At 41.5% G+C, this 15988-nt stretch overlaps 2 protein-coding genes across 3 annotated transcripts; both read right to left on the bottom strand.

The window, feature by feature from the left end:
* Window positions 1–883: 883 nt before the first annotated feature.
* LOC140301720 (uncharacterized) lies at window positions 884–9342 on the bottom strand. 2 transcript variants are annotated; one of them, XM_072380314.1, is made up of 3 exons: window positions 9044–9342; window positions 3596–3735; window positions 884–3508 (listed from the first exon to the last, which is right to left on the bottom strand). In XM_072380314.1, exons 1-3 carry the CDS (start codon window positions 9152–9154, stop codon window positions 1075–1077), a joined length of 2685 nt encoding a protein of 894 aa, XP_072236415.1. In that variant the 5' UTR covers window positions 9155–9342; the 3' UTR covers window positions 884–1074. The 2 variants fall into 2 exon arrangements, with proteins under 2 accessions (XP_072236415.1, XP_072236416.1); XM_072380315.1 differs by lacking the exon at window positions 9044–9342 and adding an exon at window positions 5189–5778.
* Window positions 9343–10593: 1251 nt separating this feature from the next.
* Window positions 10594–14223, bottom strand: ddias (DNA damage-induced apoptosis suppressor). The gene is made up of 5 exons (XM_072380313.1): window positions 13912–14223; window positions 13654–13815; window positions 13314–13422; window positions 12656–12969; window positions 10594–12511 (listed from the first exon to the last, which is right to left on the bottom strand). The coding sequence occupies exons 1-5, from the start codon at window positions 14031–14033 to the stop codon at window positions 10933–10935; spliced, it is 2286 nt and encodes a 761-aa protein (XP_072236414.1). The 5' UTR covers window positions 14034–14223; the 3' UTR covers window positions 10594–10932.
* Window positions 14224–15988: the final 1765 nt, after the last annotated feature.

Below are 15988 nucleotides of genomic sequence, written 5' to 3'. Positions count from 1 at the left end.
AACTGATTGAACACACTTATACTACAATAACAAATGGAATGGAGTTAAAAAAAAATGTAAATACAAAAAAAATAACTATCGATATCAGGCTAACATTCAAAAATTGGGGTGAAAAATGGTTTGAAATGAGAAGAGATGTGTATTTGCAGATTGATGACAACCAACCAACATGAAGTCTATAAGTGGGATGTTGGACTACCATGGGTGACCTATAGCAAGAAGGCATAGAAATGCCTCCTAACAGTATCACTCCCCCAAAAAAATCTCACAAAATTTCCCCACTTTAGAAAAAAAGGGTTCAGGAGTTTCTTAAAAAGTTTGTTATCTGTCTTTCTATGCTCTGGACTGAAGCACACCAAAATATAGTCATGAAAACCACATCTTCGGGGGTCTGCAGTCAGAGGACAGATAGATGCCTTAGGGAATTATGAATTAAAGAAAAATACACCTTGTTGCAATCTGATTTAATAAATAAACAGTAAACAAGATGTAACAATATATAAGGCAAGAACTTTTTAAACTCATACATACAGTAAAAAAAGGCAAACACTCTCACACATTTGGAGTCATGGCTCTGGGTGCAGTTATTTTCTGCTTTTTTTGGCCTTAAAAGACTCCTGGACAGAAATATTAGTTTCTATAGCTGCTCAGTGTCCTACCTGTTCACAAACTGGGAACTAGCTGCTTCTGCCTGCTTTGTGTAAGGGGCAAGAGGTACATTCCCAAACATTTTAGAGCGTTTCTACTGAAAACAGCTGCCAATATTCATGATTATAGTAAACATAACCTAAAAGCATTTATCTGGTCTACACAGACTCTCAAAGGAAACCTTTTTATGCTCCACAAGAAACTCAAAACTCTGGTGTTCTGCAATTTTCTGCTACACATTTCCACTGAAAATAGAAGCTTGAACCAAAGAAATAAAGAAAATAAACAAACTGAAAGCTAAATAAAAATCCTTTAAATCTCAGGGAAGGGTCATGTATTACTCCTCTATGGTTTTATCACTCTGAGGGGTCGCATCCACAAACAAGATGCCATGTTACATTGTTAAAACTGTCTTTTAAACCAGTTTCAATTATGTTCAATGTCACTAATCGAAGAGTCAGAGGGCTTTTGAAGGTCATTCCCTAGAGCACAGCGCTGATGAACACGCATGTGCTCCGTGACACGGTACTGCCGTGAAAAGGTCATAGGGCACCGGGGACAGGGGAAGGGCCGTACGCCAAGGTGGCTCCGCACATGTCTGTTCAGAGAGCCTCGCTGGCTAAAGGAACGATCGCACAGGGAGCACTGGAAAGGTTGATGAGAAGGAGATGACAGATGAGCCGACCTCTCTGTTGGCATGTCGGCTGAAAGCTTGGAAGGTATGCAAACAGACAAAATGGATGGCATGGAGGCTTGAACAGAGTCTGGCACACTCTGTGTTGAACAGACTGGCCTGGTGCTTATTTTGTTCTCACCCTTGTTAGGGTGGGAAACCTCAATGAACTTGGCTTTTGGGGTAATCTGCGCTCCTCGCCTGTTGCGGTCTTTACCTACAAATTTTCTTTCCTGAACATTTGTCTTTTCATTAGACTTTTTCTCATCAAAAGTCTTAGTGCCAAATTTAGCCCCTTTTCTGATTTTTTTCGTCTCAGTCCATGTGACAGATGGTTCCTCACACCTTTGTGCTTTATCCTGAATCTTGATCGCGTTCTCGGTTCTGTTCCTAAGACCAACTCCTTTCTCCTCAGCTGCTTTAGGGTTTGTGTCCACGAGGAGAACCTGATCTGTAATCTCTGTAGGAGAGTGCCGCTTTGGGGGACTCTGACCTGGAACGGCAAAGGAACCAGCCTTGTCCTCATCACTCAACTCATCTGAGTGAAACAACGGCTCTACGATTTTAGAGCCTGAGATCTTTTTAGGTTTTAGAAACGTGATGCATTCAGTGACATTATCCAAACCTGATTCTAGTATGGTGGAAAGTGGAACACACAAATCCACTCTCTGTTCTTTGTGCTGCATAGCAGTATGTCTCGTGTTTGAATCATTCTCATGCTGGCAAGATGGTTCAATGGAGTTACAGTTGCTGTCCTGTATATCCATTTTAGTAGGACACTGGAAAGAGGAACTGTGTTTCTCTTTCGCTTCCACGTCGAAACACACATTTTGTGAGTCACTTCCTGTGTCTGAGTCCTCAGTGGGAAGTGAAGCAGCAGATTTCCAGTCCTGCGATTGCTCCTCTTTTGCAGTTGCCAAGGAGACATTGTCGTATTCAAAACAACTTAAGAGTTGATGTTTGGACTGGAAACTGTCCATGCTCCAGTCCTTATTATGTGGCACCAAATCCTCTGCGAGATGTTTAGTGTTAGTCTGAAATGAATCACAATCAGCAAGCCGCTCATTATGGACTGTAATGTGAGATAAACCCTTGCCTGTAAAAATGTTTTTGCTGATCATAAACTGATCTGTCTGGCTGCTGCTGCAGTCCAGATTCAACTCATGATGACTGGTACATACAATGGGCTTTTCATTCTGATTAGAGTCCCGAATTTGTGCTCTAAATTGATTTTTGTGTTTAGAGGAAATACCTTCACAAGGGTTGTCGCCGTCTGTGCAGGCTGAATGTGAGTCAGGCGCTGTGCTAAGTGACGACTGGAATGCTGGGTGGTAAGGAGGCACTGGGCAAACTTCTGCCAGTTGACAGACAGCAGCCCTACTGCCGTGACAGATGACAGGTACTGCCCCATAACATGGATTTGGCAGTGAAGATGAGCTCCCTCTGTCCTCATTTGTTATCAACAGCTCTTCTTCTGTGCTCCTCGGCCAGACCACTGGTTTTATAAAACCATCTGAATGGAACTGATCCTCATGCACTTCTTTATTCACTGGAGATTCATCAGTGCCAGGGATGTTCTGCATCAAATTCCGTTTAGTCGAATAAGTGACTTTTCTGTTGTCACTTCCATATACTGTATCATGGTATTCAAGTAAACTTGCATCTGCTCTACCACAGTGCTTTGCATCATTTTTACTTATATCTGTTTCTCCATCTGTAACACTGGAATCCATGCTGACTGAGTTAATCTGTGCTTTATCAAACATTTCCACTCGAGCTGAACACAGTTTACTTGTGTCTTCCAATCTCCCAAAATAATCCATACTGGGTGATGATGAAGGGTCACCGAAGGCCTTCAAATCACTCTTATAAGTATCATTAATATTTTTGTATGGATGGATTGCAGCACCATCTGAAGCACTGGCATCATCAGCAGCATTTATCTCAGTTTGTCGCCAAGCTTCTCTCAGAGTATCCTGCAGTTCATTCATCTGCAGGTGGCAGGCAGCAGTGAGCAGTCTGGGATACTGCTCCCTGTTGAGAGGGTATGGCAAAGCCCCAGTGTAAATGTAGTCCAAAAGAGGTGCTAATACTGAGTCAGACAGACAGGAATCCTGCAGTTCCACCAGGGCACCAGTAGAGGACAGGAGAGATGCCAACACAGGACTAGAAGCTGCCAGAACACACCTAAGAAAGAAAAGACCAACATGATTTGATCATATGGACATGTAGCATCTGTTTTTGTCAGCGGTGAAGTCATTTTCTTAACCTCACCTGTGTGCAGGGTAGAGCTGACCTGAGCTCTGTTTCTGGCGGAGTACACAGTCACAGTATTGAGCTCGTTCTCGCTGAAAGTTCAGACATCCCAACAGTGAAGCTGCATGGTGGTAACCTTCCACAGCACAAGTTTCCACCTGGAGGATATGACCAAACAGAAGCATTCCTATGAAAACACTTTAGTGTACTAGTGTCATCGTATGGTCTTTTAGAGCGTAAACATACACTCAAAGGTTACAGCTAGATGCCTCTAAATTGAGGGAGCTTTTTCAAATAACAAAGTGCCTTTATTGTAAGATTCTGTCTGTTTATGACTTTGGTTCCACTATAGCACGGAAACAGAAAAAAAGGCTTATAAAGACTTCAAAAACTGGATTATACTTTTTGCACTGAATGAAGACTGAGTGTTCCATCACGATTGCTGTTGTTCTTTTAAGCAAAAATTTAAAAGCAATCCAAAAATACAAGTGCTTGGCTCGGATAGAAAAGGTTGGGAACAAGCTCTTGACATTTTGACTGTGGCTACCAGCCTTCAGTACCCTGGCATCTTGTGTCTGAAAACCTTCAAAGGATGTTTAGACTTTACATTGCAAAGCTTTGTTTTAAGCCCTGTAAAAAGCCGAGCTACCGAGGAAGGTGAAAAACAAAAACCCCTTGCAAGTCAAAGATATTGGGAGAGGTTCATCAACGGGTGAAAGATCTTATGAGTAAGAAGTCGGTACAACTATATTGCATAAAAAACACAGGCAAAAGATTTAGACAATCTGGGGAAAGCACTACACGAGGCTGAATCCCAGAACTGAATAGCTGTCATCTTCAGGCCCCAAAGTTGTACTGCTTTAAAAATAGACTGAATAGAAGGTAACACTGTCAATTATCACTGTCAGTTAACACAGTCCGTCTGTGCACTCACAAATGCAAATCAAAACTGTATTGTACCAACAAAAAACAAAAATAAAGATCCAGAACACTGCCTCAAACCACATTCTGCATGTCACTGTAGTTAAGAGTCGCCGTTTTAAACTGGTGTGCCTACAGTGTAGATCTGTTAGAGGAGGTACAGCGGAATACATAAGAGAAAATAATTAACTAAAAAAAAGAGGCCCTGTATTGCTGAAATCTTAAATGAAGCTGAAGATACATTTTTCTCTGAAAACTTCTGCTCATTTCCCCAAAACTTACACAGTCAAACATGACGGTGGCATCAGATACAAAGCGAGCATTTATCTATTTTCATGTGACCTAATTTTTCGCAATGTCACAACTTTTGAAAGCTGAACTGCAGTACTTAATGAAATTATTTCTTTATTGCTACAAATTGTTTAAATCACACTGGGACATTCATTTTACTGTTCTCCAGAACTACTTCAGTAGATCAGCTAAATAATTTCATGCCATTAGTGTATAACTGATGTATACATGTATTCACAATCAGCTATAATCAACATTAAAGAGAAATAGAAATCAAGAAAAGAGCAAACTGTAACCCTTTTTATAGTTACAGTAGTATCACGTACTATAAGTGACAGCCTGTGATCATCACAGGCTGTGTCAGAACATGCAAATTAATAAGAAATTAAACAGTCTTACCTCCATGTTATATGTGGAGAGGAGCTGCAAACACCCACAGTCTTGCTCACGGTTAAATGAAGGAAAGAACATCCATGGAGGATATATAAACCCAGTTTACTATCTGTGCACACCGTCTCATTCGGAAAACAATCACACGCTTTTCATATTGGGTGCGAGGCATGACGTCGAGGGTCAGGTGCTTATAAGGAGTGCTGCCCCCTGATGTCAGAATCTCCATGGCCTCTTATGGGGGTGGGGGCTGACACCAGCTCACAGAGAACCAACACAAGACCACAGAACTGTAGCAAACAGAGCCGGCATTTCTACTCGTATCACAAGGGGACTATTGGGCAAGTCATTTTTCTGAAGGAAACAAATACGCAGAGGATCAAAACAGCTGCCATTACTGCTTAGAAGAGAACAGCAAACCGCACAGATATGATACTCATGACTTTTTGTGCATGCTATGGGAGGTCAGAGGTCAGTTACAGAACAGCATTAAGTCAAGAGTGAGCTTGAACTGTGGAGTGTCAGGGAGAATGCCTGACCCACAATTACAGGAGCAGTTTACCTGTAAAATGTGAAGTATGTATCGTGTAAATGTTCTTTTGTGTAATTTATTCTAATCGTCCAGGGCACTCTTGCAATAGATTTTAAATCTCTAAGGGTCTTTTTCTCCTGATTAAACAAAGGTAAAATGGAAATCTAATAAAAATGAAAAAAATACTTAATTCATCCCAAATGGAAATGATATAAACACAGGAAATAATACTAATGACATAGGAACATTTGAAAAATGTATCAGTTATCAAAGCATTAATTAGTGTAATTTTTCAACTCTTGAGTCTCCTCTGCAGTCTTCTTCTGCATTGTTAAAGTTACACCATCAGATACCAAAGAAGAAGAAGTGTGTCATTCACATAAACATTTCTATCTGCTTTATTTCTACAGAGTGAAGCTTCACTGGCGTCAGGGGCCGGTTCCCCTCAGCTGACGGTTTGTTGACAACTCCATATTAAGACATTTCTCCACCCTACGAACCATGTGCCAGTCACGCCTTTTAATCTCTCCGGCAGTCTAATGTTACAGCCACACCTCTTGCTATCCACTGGGCAGTGGGACATTTTCCCCGACAACTGTGTAATGGAAATACTACTGCAATACACTACATCACATTGTGGCCAATTTAAAATTAACCTTGTGGGAACAATAATAAATTGCTCACAAAGCAACAAAATTGCATGCACTAACAAAATATGTATCAAGTAGTTTAGGTGTGTATATCACATAAATTCTACTGTACAATCAAATTCAGATAAAATGCTTTATCCAGAGTGTAATACTGGTCTTCTGCCTTATAATACCCAAACCAATATATGCCCCATGTTCCACTTTCAAAACTACGAGATCTGGTCTCCATAGTTACCATACAAAGTTTTGTTGAAATAAAAGATGAAGCAGCACAGTGATACACAGGCCCCAGTCTCTCTTTTAGCACAGAAACCCGGGGAAATTAGCACATCTTTATCTTTGCTGTTTTTTTTTTGTTTTTTTTTAATAGCTTGTCTGTCAGTTTAAGTTAAATAAAGAGAGTTCCCTTTCATTCTAAATTCAAAACGGTATCCCAGCTCTTTCAAATTCAGGGTTGCTTGCCAGGGTCAGCGTGTTCCTTCTTCTCGTGGTTAGCATTGTTTTAGTATTGTATGCACAAGATGTTACAGTGCTATTTAAAGAAAGTAATTCATCAAAAATAGCACTGTGACTATTTTTCTAATGGTCAAGGTGCACAGTGTTGCATCATCCGTCCACTCCAGCTAACCTTTTATGCTCTTTGCTGTACAATCATTTAGAAAAAATATGATACAATTCACGCAAAAATATTGCTCACAAATATACAGAAAAATGAGGTAAATTGATATATGTTGACTTTCACACAAAGGGTGGACAAAAAGTGGAAACAGCAAAAGAATAATAAAGAAAGAAGAAACTTAAAAATCTATTAGAAATAAATAATTGAAATGCTAATCCTATTGTTGAGAACAAAATAGAAGTTTACGCAAGTTAAGTATAGGTAGGTTTAAATTAGATTATAAAAAAATTGTGAACATATTAACTAAAAATACAAAAAGATCTGTTTTTAGTCACAAGGGGAGCTGATTCCAGTAGTGGGTAGCATGATGGCTAAAAGCCATTTCACCATGTGCCGTCTGAACTCTGGGCACTACGGCCTGACCTGCATATCCAAGATTTCCTCCAAGCTTGTGTGTTATTGTCCAAGACCATTGAGAGCCTTGCAGACCACGAGTTTGGTCTTAAATCCTATTCTATATTTAACTGCCAGGGTGAGGATCTAGGAACCGGAATAACCTGGTCTCACTCACAGAGTACCGCATGGAAGCTTGATACATAATGATCTCGAGTGTTTCCATTTACTGGGTACGTGGCGGCATAGCTCACGTACTGTACCAGTTTCATGCCGAAGAGAGTGTCTCCCGTGGTCACAAATACAGCTACAGCTTTTGGAGACACGCCACGTTCTGGGACTGCACTCATTAAAGCCGCACAGTTTAAGTGTCTAATTACAAGAAGTTAACAATGGTTATGTCAATATCAAAGAGTACAGTCAATTTGAAAACTCTATTTGAAAACTTACTGGTTCCAGAGTCCCCCTAAAAGGTTAATTAACTAAAGTCACTGCTTTGCACTCTTTTTATGTTTAGTGTTGTTGCTGCTAAGATGCAACCGGAAAAACTGAGTTTACAACAGTCTACAACCTGATAGCACAAAAGATATGTACAGTCATCAGCATTTTTGATGTGGACACTTGTGATTAGTGTCAGGACCCACACCAAATATGGAGCAATTACAAAAATTGGGTTATTCAGCTCATGTAACAAGCTTAATCCTACAAGAAATCGAATTGGATCGGGTTACTTGCGATCGAATTAAGACCCCGGGCTACAATATCGGCCAAAAGTGACTGAAAAAAGTTGCCAAAAGAAAAACAAAGCTATGATGTCAAAGTCAATACAATACGTCATCCCTCTATTATCTATACCATCAAGAAGATTGTGTTAAATTGGGTAACATTGATGACACCTGAATCCACTCCGAACCAATGCCTACTTTTTACTTAGAAAAGTCCAGAGGAAACCTACGCATTCCCACATACAGGCAAGTATGAGGTGTTGGCTGACCTGAACAGTATGACTGTGGGATGAAAGCAAAAAAAAAGAAAAAAAACATTTAGAAAAACTCTAGAAAACCTAAATTGAGATGAATCAAGCGAGCCACTTTTTAAAAAGCCTTCCCGCAATCTGCCACAGTCTTCATCATTTTTCTCTTTGGAGTACAGACACGGAAGACTTACCAATATTTTTGTAAGATTTTTCTTTGTTAATGGTAGAGAAACAGCAGTCATAACCACATATTTTTCTGGCCCTACACAATTACCATAAAAACCAGGAATTAGTTTATGCGTTTGTTGATATTCAGACATTTAACTCTTACCACAAAAACCTGGAGACAGTGTCATAGGAATAAATGAGGGGATCTTTGAAAGAGTTAAGACTTACATTCTGGGCCACATAGATAAGACAATTGCCCAGTTGTCAACTTTGTTGCACAAAGGTAAAAAACTAGGGGACCATCAGAGTCAATAGTATTAATCCTTAAGGGACTAAAGCTATCCGTGCAAGGTTTGTTCATCAGTAGGAGATACGTCAGATAACAACATTTTCATTAGCATTGCTAGTCTGATGATAATTTACATGCTTGGTTTGAAATGCCCTTCTGGTTCCACACTCAAAGAAAATAATCCTGACTCATGACAAAACACACGCATAATCATGCCATACCCATCTGACTACATACCTCTTTGTGCAACACATACAGTACAAGGCTCCAGCAGTGTTCTTGCTGTTCAGTTTCCATTTTTACACCTCTATGTAACATCATCTTCACCTTGCTCCATCTTGAACTCATATGTCCAGACCGTAGTCGTCATAGCTGATATTCTTAGCACTTTGGCATGACATTGTCCACACTCATCTCTTCATAAATGTACCCACAAAACCACACACATTGGCACCGGACCAGCAGGTTTGCTTAAGAACTACAGCGGCTGCCAAAAAAGCAGTGCCAGGGAGCAGCATGATTCATGTCAGGCCGGAGAGTGTTGAAGACTGTGGGGACATGAGACGTGCCAGATTCTATTCAAGCCATGTACCTTTGCTCCATATTCTGCCCCTTCATCCAAACCACTATTCCCTCTGCCTCTAACACCAATAAAATGTCTTATTATTTTGATACTTTTATTCTAGTAGTGGCCAGAGGAGCCGATGAGGAATCATATATCCATCTAAACACACAGATATTTCTGTGCAGACACAGTGTTATATAAGTTATACCAAAAGGTATATCAAAGGTTATCCCACACCGTATTGTTCCTATGTTGAAACTACTACAAGCCATTGAATTACCATTGGAATAATATGATATGTATGAGGTCAAATTCCTGAAAAAAAAGCCCCACCCACCAAGGCTGATCTAAATCACCTCTTGTTGTGCAAGTTTGTTTGGCTACAATCAGCGTGCAGATTTTTCCTACCACAGTGCAGGATGCACTGGTTCCAGAAGTCATTCAGCACGGTTACATGCGGGCAATCGGATCGGATTAATGGCTAAATTACAATAAGATTGAGTTATTCAGCTCATGTAACAAGCGTAATCCTACAAGAAATCGAATGGGATCGGGTTACTTGCGATCGAATTAAGACCCCGGGATAACTCGATCGGATTGCCCACTTAATTGCCTGGAGACGACAGTGGATAGGATCGAGCGTTCGAGAATGTGTCGTTGTGCATCGCGTTTGTGCCATAACCAGCTCATCACAAATGTAGAGGGACGTAGCTTCATCTTGCTCTTTGTTCGCCATCTTTCTCGAATGCCTTAGTTTTGTTGTTGTTGGTGGTGAAGACGTCAACCGGAAGTGGCTCTATTAGCGATAGTTAAGATGGGTACAGCACCACTTATCTACTGTGGTATTGCATGCTTTGTGCCAGTGATTCGATTCATTCACCGCCATGTAACAAAGGATTATTACCCTTGCTCAGATAAGGAGCATAACCCAACTATAGCTATAATTGAGTTAATCTCATCATGTAAACCGACTGATTGAGGCCATCTGCTGCCAGTCTGCCTCCAGACTCGGCGTAGACTGAGACTTTGCATTTATACCAACATGGAGACAATCATTTTTGGCTCTCGAGAACATTTTGATTGAAAAAAAAAAGGCTTCAGTTACATTAAAGTTAAAAAGTTTCAGTACAAATGAACAAGACAAGTAAAAACAGTGACTCTTTAAAGCAGGGTGCTGTGTGCGGGAAAAGTATGTCTCTGCAAGTATTCAGACATCCAAACATTCAGTGTTGAGAGTTTAATTTCAAAACCTTCATAATTAACAAGTATTTGTTGTACCTTAGCAGCTATTTTCACAAGATTTTAAAGCCTTTCTGCAGGATTCTCTCCCACAGAGATCTCACACTATGAAGCTCTTTGATCACAAATAGACACAACGTGTGAATGAGGAAGACAGACTTGTGTTTTATTAGTGTCAGATGAGTGCAGAGAAGGGCGTGAGGCAGCCTCTCCTATCTGTAGTGTTTGATGTTAATACGCCACTATTCCCAAAGCTTGAGCATAACTCGGGTCACCAACATTAAATAAATCAAGCCCTGAAGTCAGCGCGCAACAGATCCAATCAAATCGAGTCAGAGAACAGATCTCTAGACCAATCACATGTCTGGTTCTCATCATTGAAGATGTAATCATTAGATACATCAAGACTCCCTTCGAAAACTGTCCGACTGCCGTTACTTCTGGTTTGTGTCACACTCCCGAGCGATGATGTCAGCATTTGACCGAAGACAGGTCTTTTACAGTCAACTCCATCTGCCTGACCCCACTTCCAGGCCGAACCCGTTACACTGCTGCTGTTATGAGTCTGCACACACTCTGACATGCTCTGCTGTCTTTTTCCAGCAGGAGTAGGGGCGACGATCCCTTCATCGTCCTCAAAATCACAGTCAGTCACATCACTAACTCTGGACTCATGTTCACAACTGAAGTTTCTAACCGACTCCAAGTTTAAAGTTCTTCTCTGCAGCTTTAGGCGCTTGTGTGGTTTCCTGAACCCTCTTTCTTCATTAGGTCTGTGGCTGCATCTGCGCGATGTCCTGCTGCATGTGGCATGCGACTGTGTCACAACATGAACTTTCACAACAGGCGTGGACTGAGAAGGCGGGACAAAGTCCAAATCTTTCTGATCTTGTGGGATTAAGTCGTTTTCGCAGTTGCATTTGTTCCTTTTTTGCATCCGTCTGTGTGGCGTTAACTGCGTGCTGCTAGCGTTTTCATTCATCGGGCGCTGCCTGTCAGTTTTGAAAGGGTAGGCACAAGTTTCTGTGGCTGTCCTCACGATTTCAGCTTCTTTGCTGAGTGCCTCTGCGTCCATACTGATCAGGAGTGAGCTACTAAATAAGTCAGCAGAACAGTTGTAGCTGTCCTCCTCCGGCTGCTCTTCTTTGCCAAAAGAAAGCCGAGCCTCGTCCCCCTCCTGATCACCCCCCTCCGCTTCACACCTGTTCAAGCGTTCAACAGGATTTTTACATACTGGATCAGATAAATCATGTCCACCACCTCCATCACCCCTGCCTGGTGCAGATGTTTTAGTGACATTCTCCGTCGCCTTTATCTGCAGATTCCTCTGACCGGCAGAGGCCGAATCACCTGCTGGTTTGGGGATTTCCAGGTGGGTTTTTCCTGTTTGTTTACAACAGTGCACACTCAGATTTGGTACCGTTTCACCCGCAACCTCGTTTGCTTCACATAAAAATTCTGTAAGACTCTCGGAGAAAGGAAAATCTTCCCAAGCCAATGAGTGCGACAACAATGTCCCGCTGTGCTGTCTGGTAGACGACTCTTTCAGCGCGAGGCTGTAACCTCTAGGGCCAGACGGGGAAGGACTACACCAAGTGTTGTCACCGAGGCCACTTCTGACAACTTTGCCAATGGATGAGATTGGATATGCGGCAAATGATGGACTATTATATAAACTGCGCTCCAAAGGGAGAAGTGGCGTTCTCTCCTCTGTGACGTCATGGCTCTCCAGGCAGCCTCTCGCTGCAGGACGTGGTGTTGTGTTGTTTGTCTCGCTGCTGTTCTCATCTCCACTATCCTGAGCACTGCAGCCTTCCTCCTGCTCTGCTGATGAAGTCACCAGTCCGAGTGATTGTTGCCATGGAGGGGTGGGAGTGAGGGTGCAGTCTTGGTCTTCTGATCTGGGATGGAAATAAAAGCAATAATAGAGTGATGTCGCAACAGTCAAGCATTCACCTACAAGTACTGGTTGGCCGCTAACCTTCGTACCGGGAACTAGTTTCCAGAAAATGATCAGACAGTAAAAAAAAAACGAATTTAATTACCTTAGGAGTGAATGGGAAATAAGACCAGAGGCACACAGAGTGGAATTATTATAGCTGCTGGTTGGAGAATGATCTGGAATTAGCAGCAGGATTGGTGCTGGAAATCTTGGGTTTTTGCTAGGATCAGCAGAACCAACTTGATCTTCTGAAGCTTTCTGTAGAAGACTCTGATAGTAACTGAGCACTGTGCAGCCAGCCAGGCCCGTGCCGATGGGAAGAATCATTTGACTGGCAACAAACTGGGCTGTTTCTCTGCTGCCGGAGCCATGCGAAGCAGGTCCTTCCAACCAAGGTCCAGTTTCTGTTCTGCTCAACTAAAGGACACAGATTAGAAAAGGGTGGGTTAACATCAAACATCCTGAAGACCAATTTTATCCCGAGACACTGTGGACAACTCAATATTCGTCAAGTGCTCTTTTTTTATATTATCAAACACCATTTCTTCGTCGAAATTTTCTGTTGCACATTTGGAAACTTGAGCATCAATATCAAAGGCAAAAGCTAATAACCACTTGGTAGATCAACACAGCAGGTTTCTGTCTGTTACGCCGTTCCCAACAGAGCCACGGTGTGACAAAAAACACGATCCAAGATCAAACTAAAGGTGACTCCGACCCCATGTCCCGAGATATTTAACACCCAATAAGAAGTTCCATACCTTAAAACCAAAGATGAAATGTCTACCAATGAAACAGTCCTCCACGGCCTTCACCAACAATGTGAATCTTGTTGATGGTTTGACGGATCCATTGAAGTTTTCCACAAACCTACAAAATTACAAGCAAATATCCAAAGCTCATTGAGGGAGGAGACAGTTAAGGAGCTGTGAACTGATGTGGTGTTTCACAGGATGCTCTATAAACATCATTTGTCAACCACTTTCTGCTTTTGTTGTCCTCTGGGAACGGTTGAGAATATATTCAAATATCTATTTAAAGAACAAGCTCCAGGTTCATCTCAATCCATGAAGAAGGGATCTACACTGTTGTTGGACTTACCTCTGCAATTCACTTGCGTCAACACCGAAAAATGGGTTCAAATTGTTTCCAAACACTGTCACACCAAATATGCGCCTGTCCCGGGTCACTCTCAGCGAGAGGCGGTATCTATAAGCAACCTGGTCCCTCAGACACCTGTAACCGCACCTGGAGCATCTGTATCTGAAACGCAACACAGCACACGCAGTGAAGTCACCGCCTGGACCCCCTGCTTCCCAACCACAACTGAAACAAACAAGTCGTTTGGTGGGTTTTCACCTCGTCGCGTCCCGCTCTTCTGCGTCGATCCTCGAGAAACAGCCTTTACAACACGGATAAAACACACGGGCATCTTGCAGAGACAACACAGCGCAGTCCACCAGATATCGCCGAACAGACATCTAGTCAACCGAGCAGCTAACAGGCTAACCGACACCCGCAAAATGCATGTGTGCTCTTGTTACCTAAATGTAACCGAAGCAAAAGCTGTTACAAAATAAAGAAACAGCATTTTCGAATTTGACTTGGTTCAGTGCCAACATGCTACTCTCTGTCAGGGAAAGTGCTGCGACTGTTGAAAACCGTTTCTTCTACTTCTTCTTTCCTCTACGGCCGGGAGCATAAGAAGGACGAACTGCAGTGCTGCCTCCTAGAGTCAAAGATGCGTCACTACATTGTTGATCTTGAGCAAAATGGACACATTTTGTCTTTGTCACTGATAATCTGAAGCTGCACTTTTCAGCTCAAGCCTAAATTCCATCGAAAGCACACTGGAGATCCAACACAATGCAAACAGGTTTTCCAAAAAATTCTCCTAAAACATCAAACATATAATCTACCTGTGGGATACCACATGTACAGTGTCAGAAAAATTGCACCCTGCCTCAAATTCCTTCATTACGTAACTTGATTACCTGTCCCACATATCATAAGCTCGACATTTTCTATCACCACACACTCAAGCTCTATTATCACATTCACCTTTTTATACTGAGTTTCTTCTCTAATAAACACTTCACATCCTCCAATCACCTAATTTAGAGGCAATTTTAGCTACTTTAGCTAATTAGTGCACAAATCCCCTGTTTTTCTTCTCTTCTCGCCCACTTGCTGCTAAACAAATAGCATCTCACTGAATGATATAAGATGTGAGAATTATCGTCCATTCATCTCCCTATACTGCTGCATTCTCACCGCTTGCTGGTCTTGCAGTATATTGATATCAGCAATATGTTCCTCTCCACAACTAGCACATTTCACAACTTATGTTCCGAAACGTTATGTTCAACCCCACATTTCCCATGTCTTCTAACATGCAACATGCTGTTGCATGACATTTGATATTTTTAAAGACAAGCAATCTACGACTGTTGCTTTGAGACTCCTCAAGAACTACAACCATATAAGTCATGCTTAGCTCCCATGCAAAAAAACAAACTCTAATATGAGTAGCCTCATGAATACTTGTATCATCAGTGTCCCCCACAAAATCTTCCATTGATATTTGAGACCCCACATATCACAATTTCTATAACAATTTCTTTTCTGGAGATTGAAAATTGTGGATAGTCAGGGAATTCAGGAAGCTGTACCCAAGGGTACATTTTGCTGCTGAGTTCAGATCATTATTAACAATTTTGACTACAAATGAAACAAGTTTCTCTCTCCTTAATGTGGCACCTGCATGCCTTCTTAGCGGAAGAAATCTCAAAAATAAAAAAAAATAAAAAGTGCCAGCAGCATGAAATAAATAAAAACTTAGCATAGCTCATCATAATAGTGCTGGATTTTACAGTTGCTTCTTTTGGTGAAGCAAAATTACATAATTTGAGTCATTTTCACAGCAAGACTAAGAATGTTTGTGTTCAAAATTGCATGAATTTCTTTGAGTTCAATTCAGCATTACATAGCCTACATCGCATGGTTGAACTATCACACCAAACTGAGTAATGGATATGTGCAGATTATATCCATGCAAAGGTCACTGAATGTCAGCACAGTACCCGCTGCCATATCTTTAATGAACTGAACCACTTCTGCAACTGAAAGCATGACAGTGTGGATTGTTCTTGTGTAATTTAGTTAACAGGATCTATTCTTATGAACTCAAAAACAAAGGCAGCGGCTCATTTGTGTTGGATTTGAAACAAACACAAACTCTCACTGCTCACTAAATCACTGTAATGATGGATACCAACTTGCTGACTACAGACATGGGAATGTAGATGTGCTGTCCTCGAATGCTTAGCCACAGCACATCTTGTGTGGTCTCTTCGGAGGGGGGAAAAATACTTTCAATTTCTGATCTGTTTTGGAAACTTCCAGCAGATATGTCCTGACATGAACCATTTGCTGT

Source organism: Leuresthes tenuis, unplaced genomic scaffold (genome assembly GCF_036924035.1).
Source record: "Leuresthes tenuis unplaced genomic scaffold, fLeuTen1.0.hap1 SCAF_2, whole genome shotgun sequence".
Lineage (NCBI taxonomy): Eukaryota > Metazoa > Chordata > Actinopteri > Atheriniformes > Atherinopsidae > Leuresthes > Leuresthes tenuis.
Note: the sequence above shows the minus strand (reverse complement) of the source record. Positions and strands in the feature narration are given on the sequence as shown.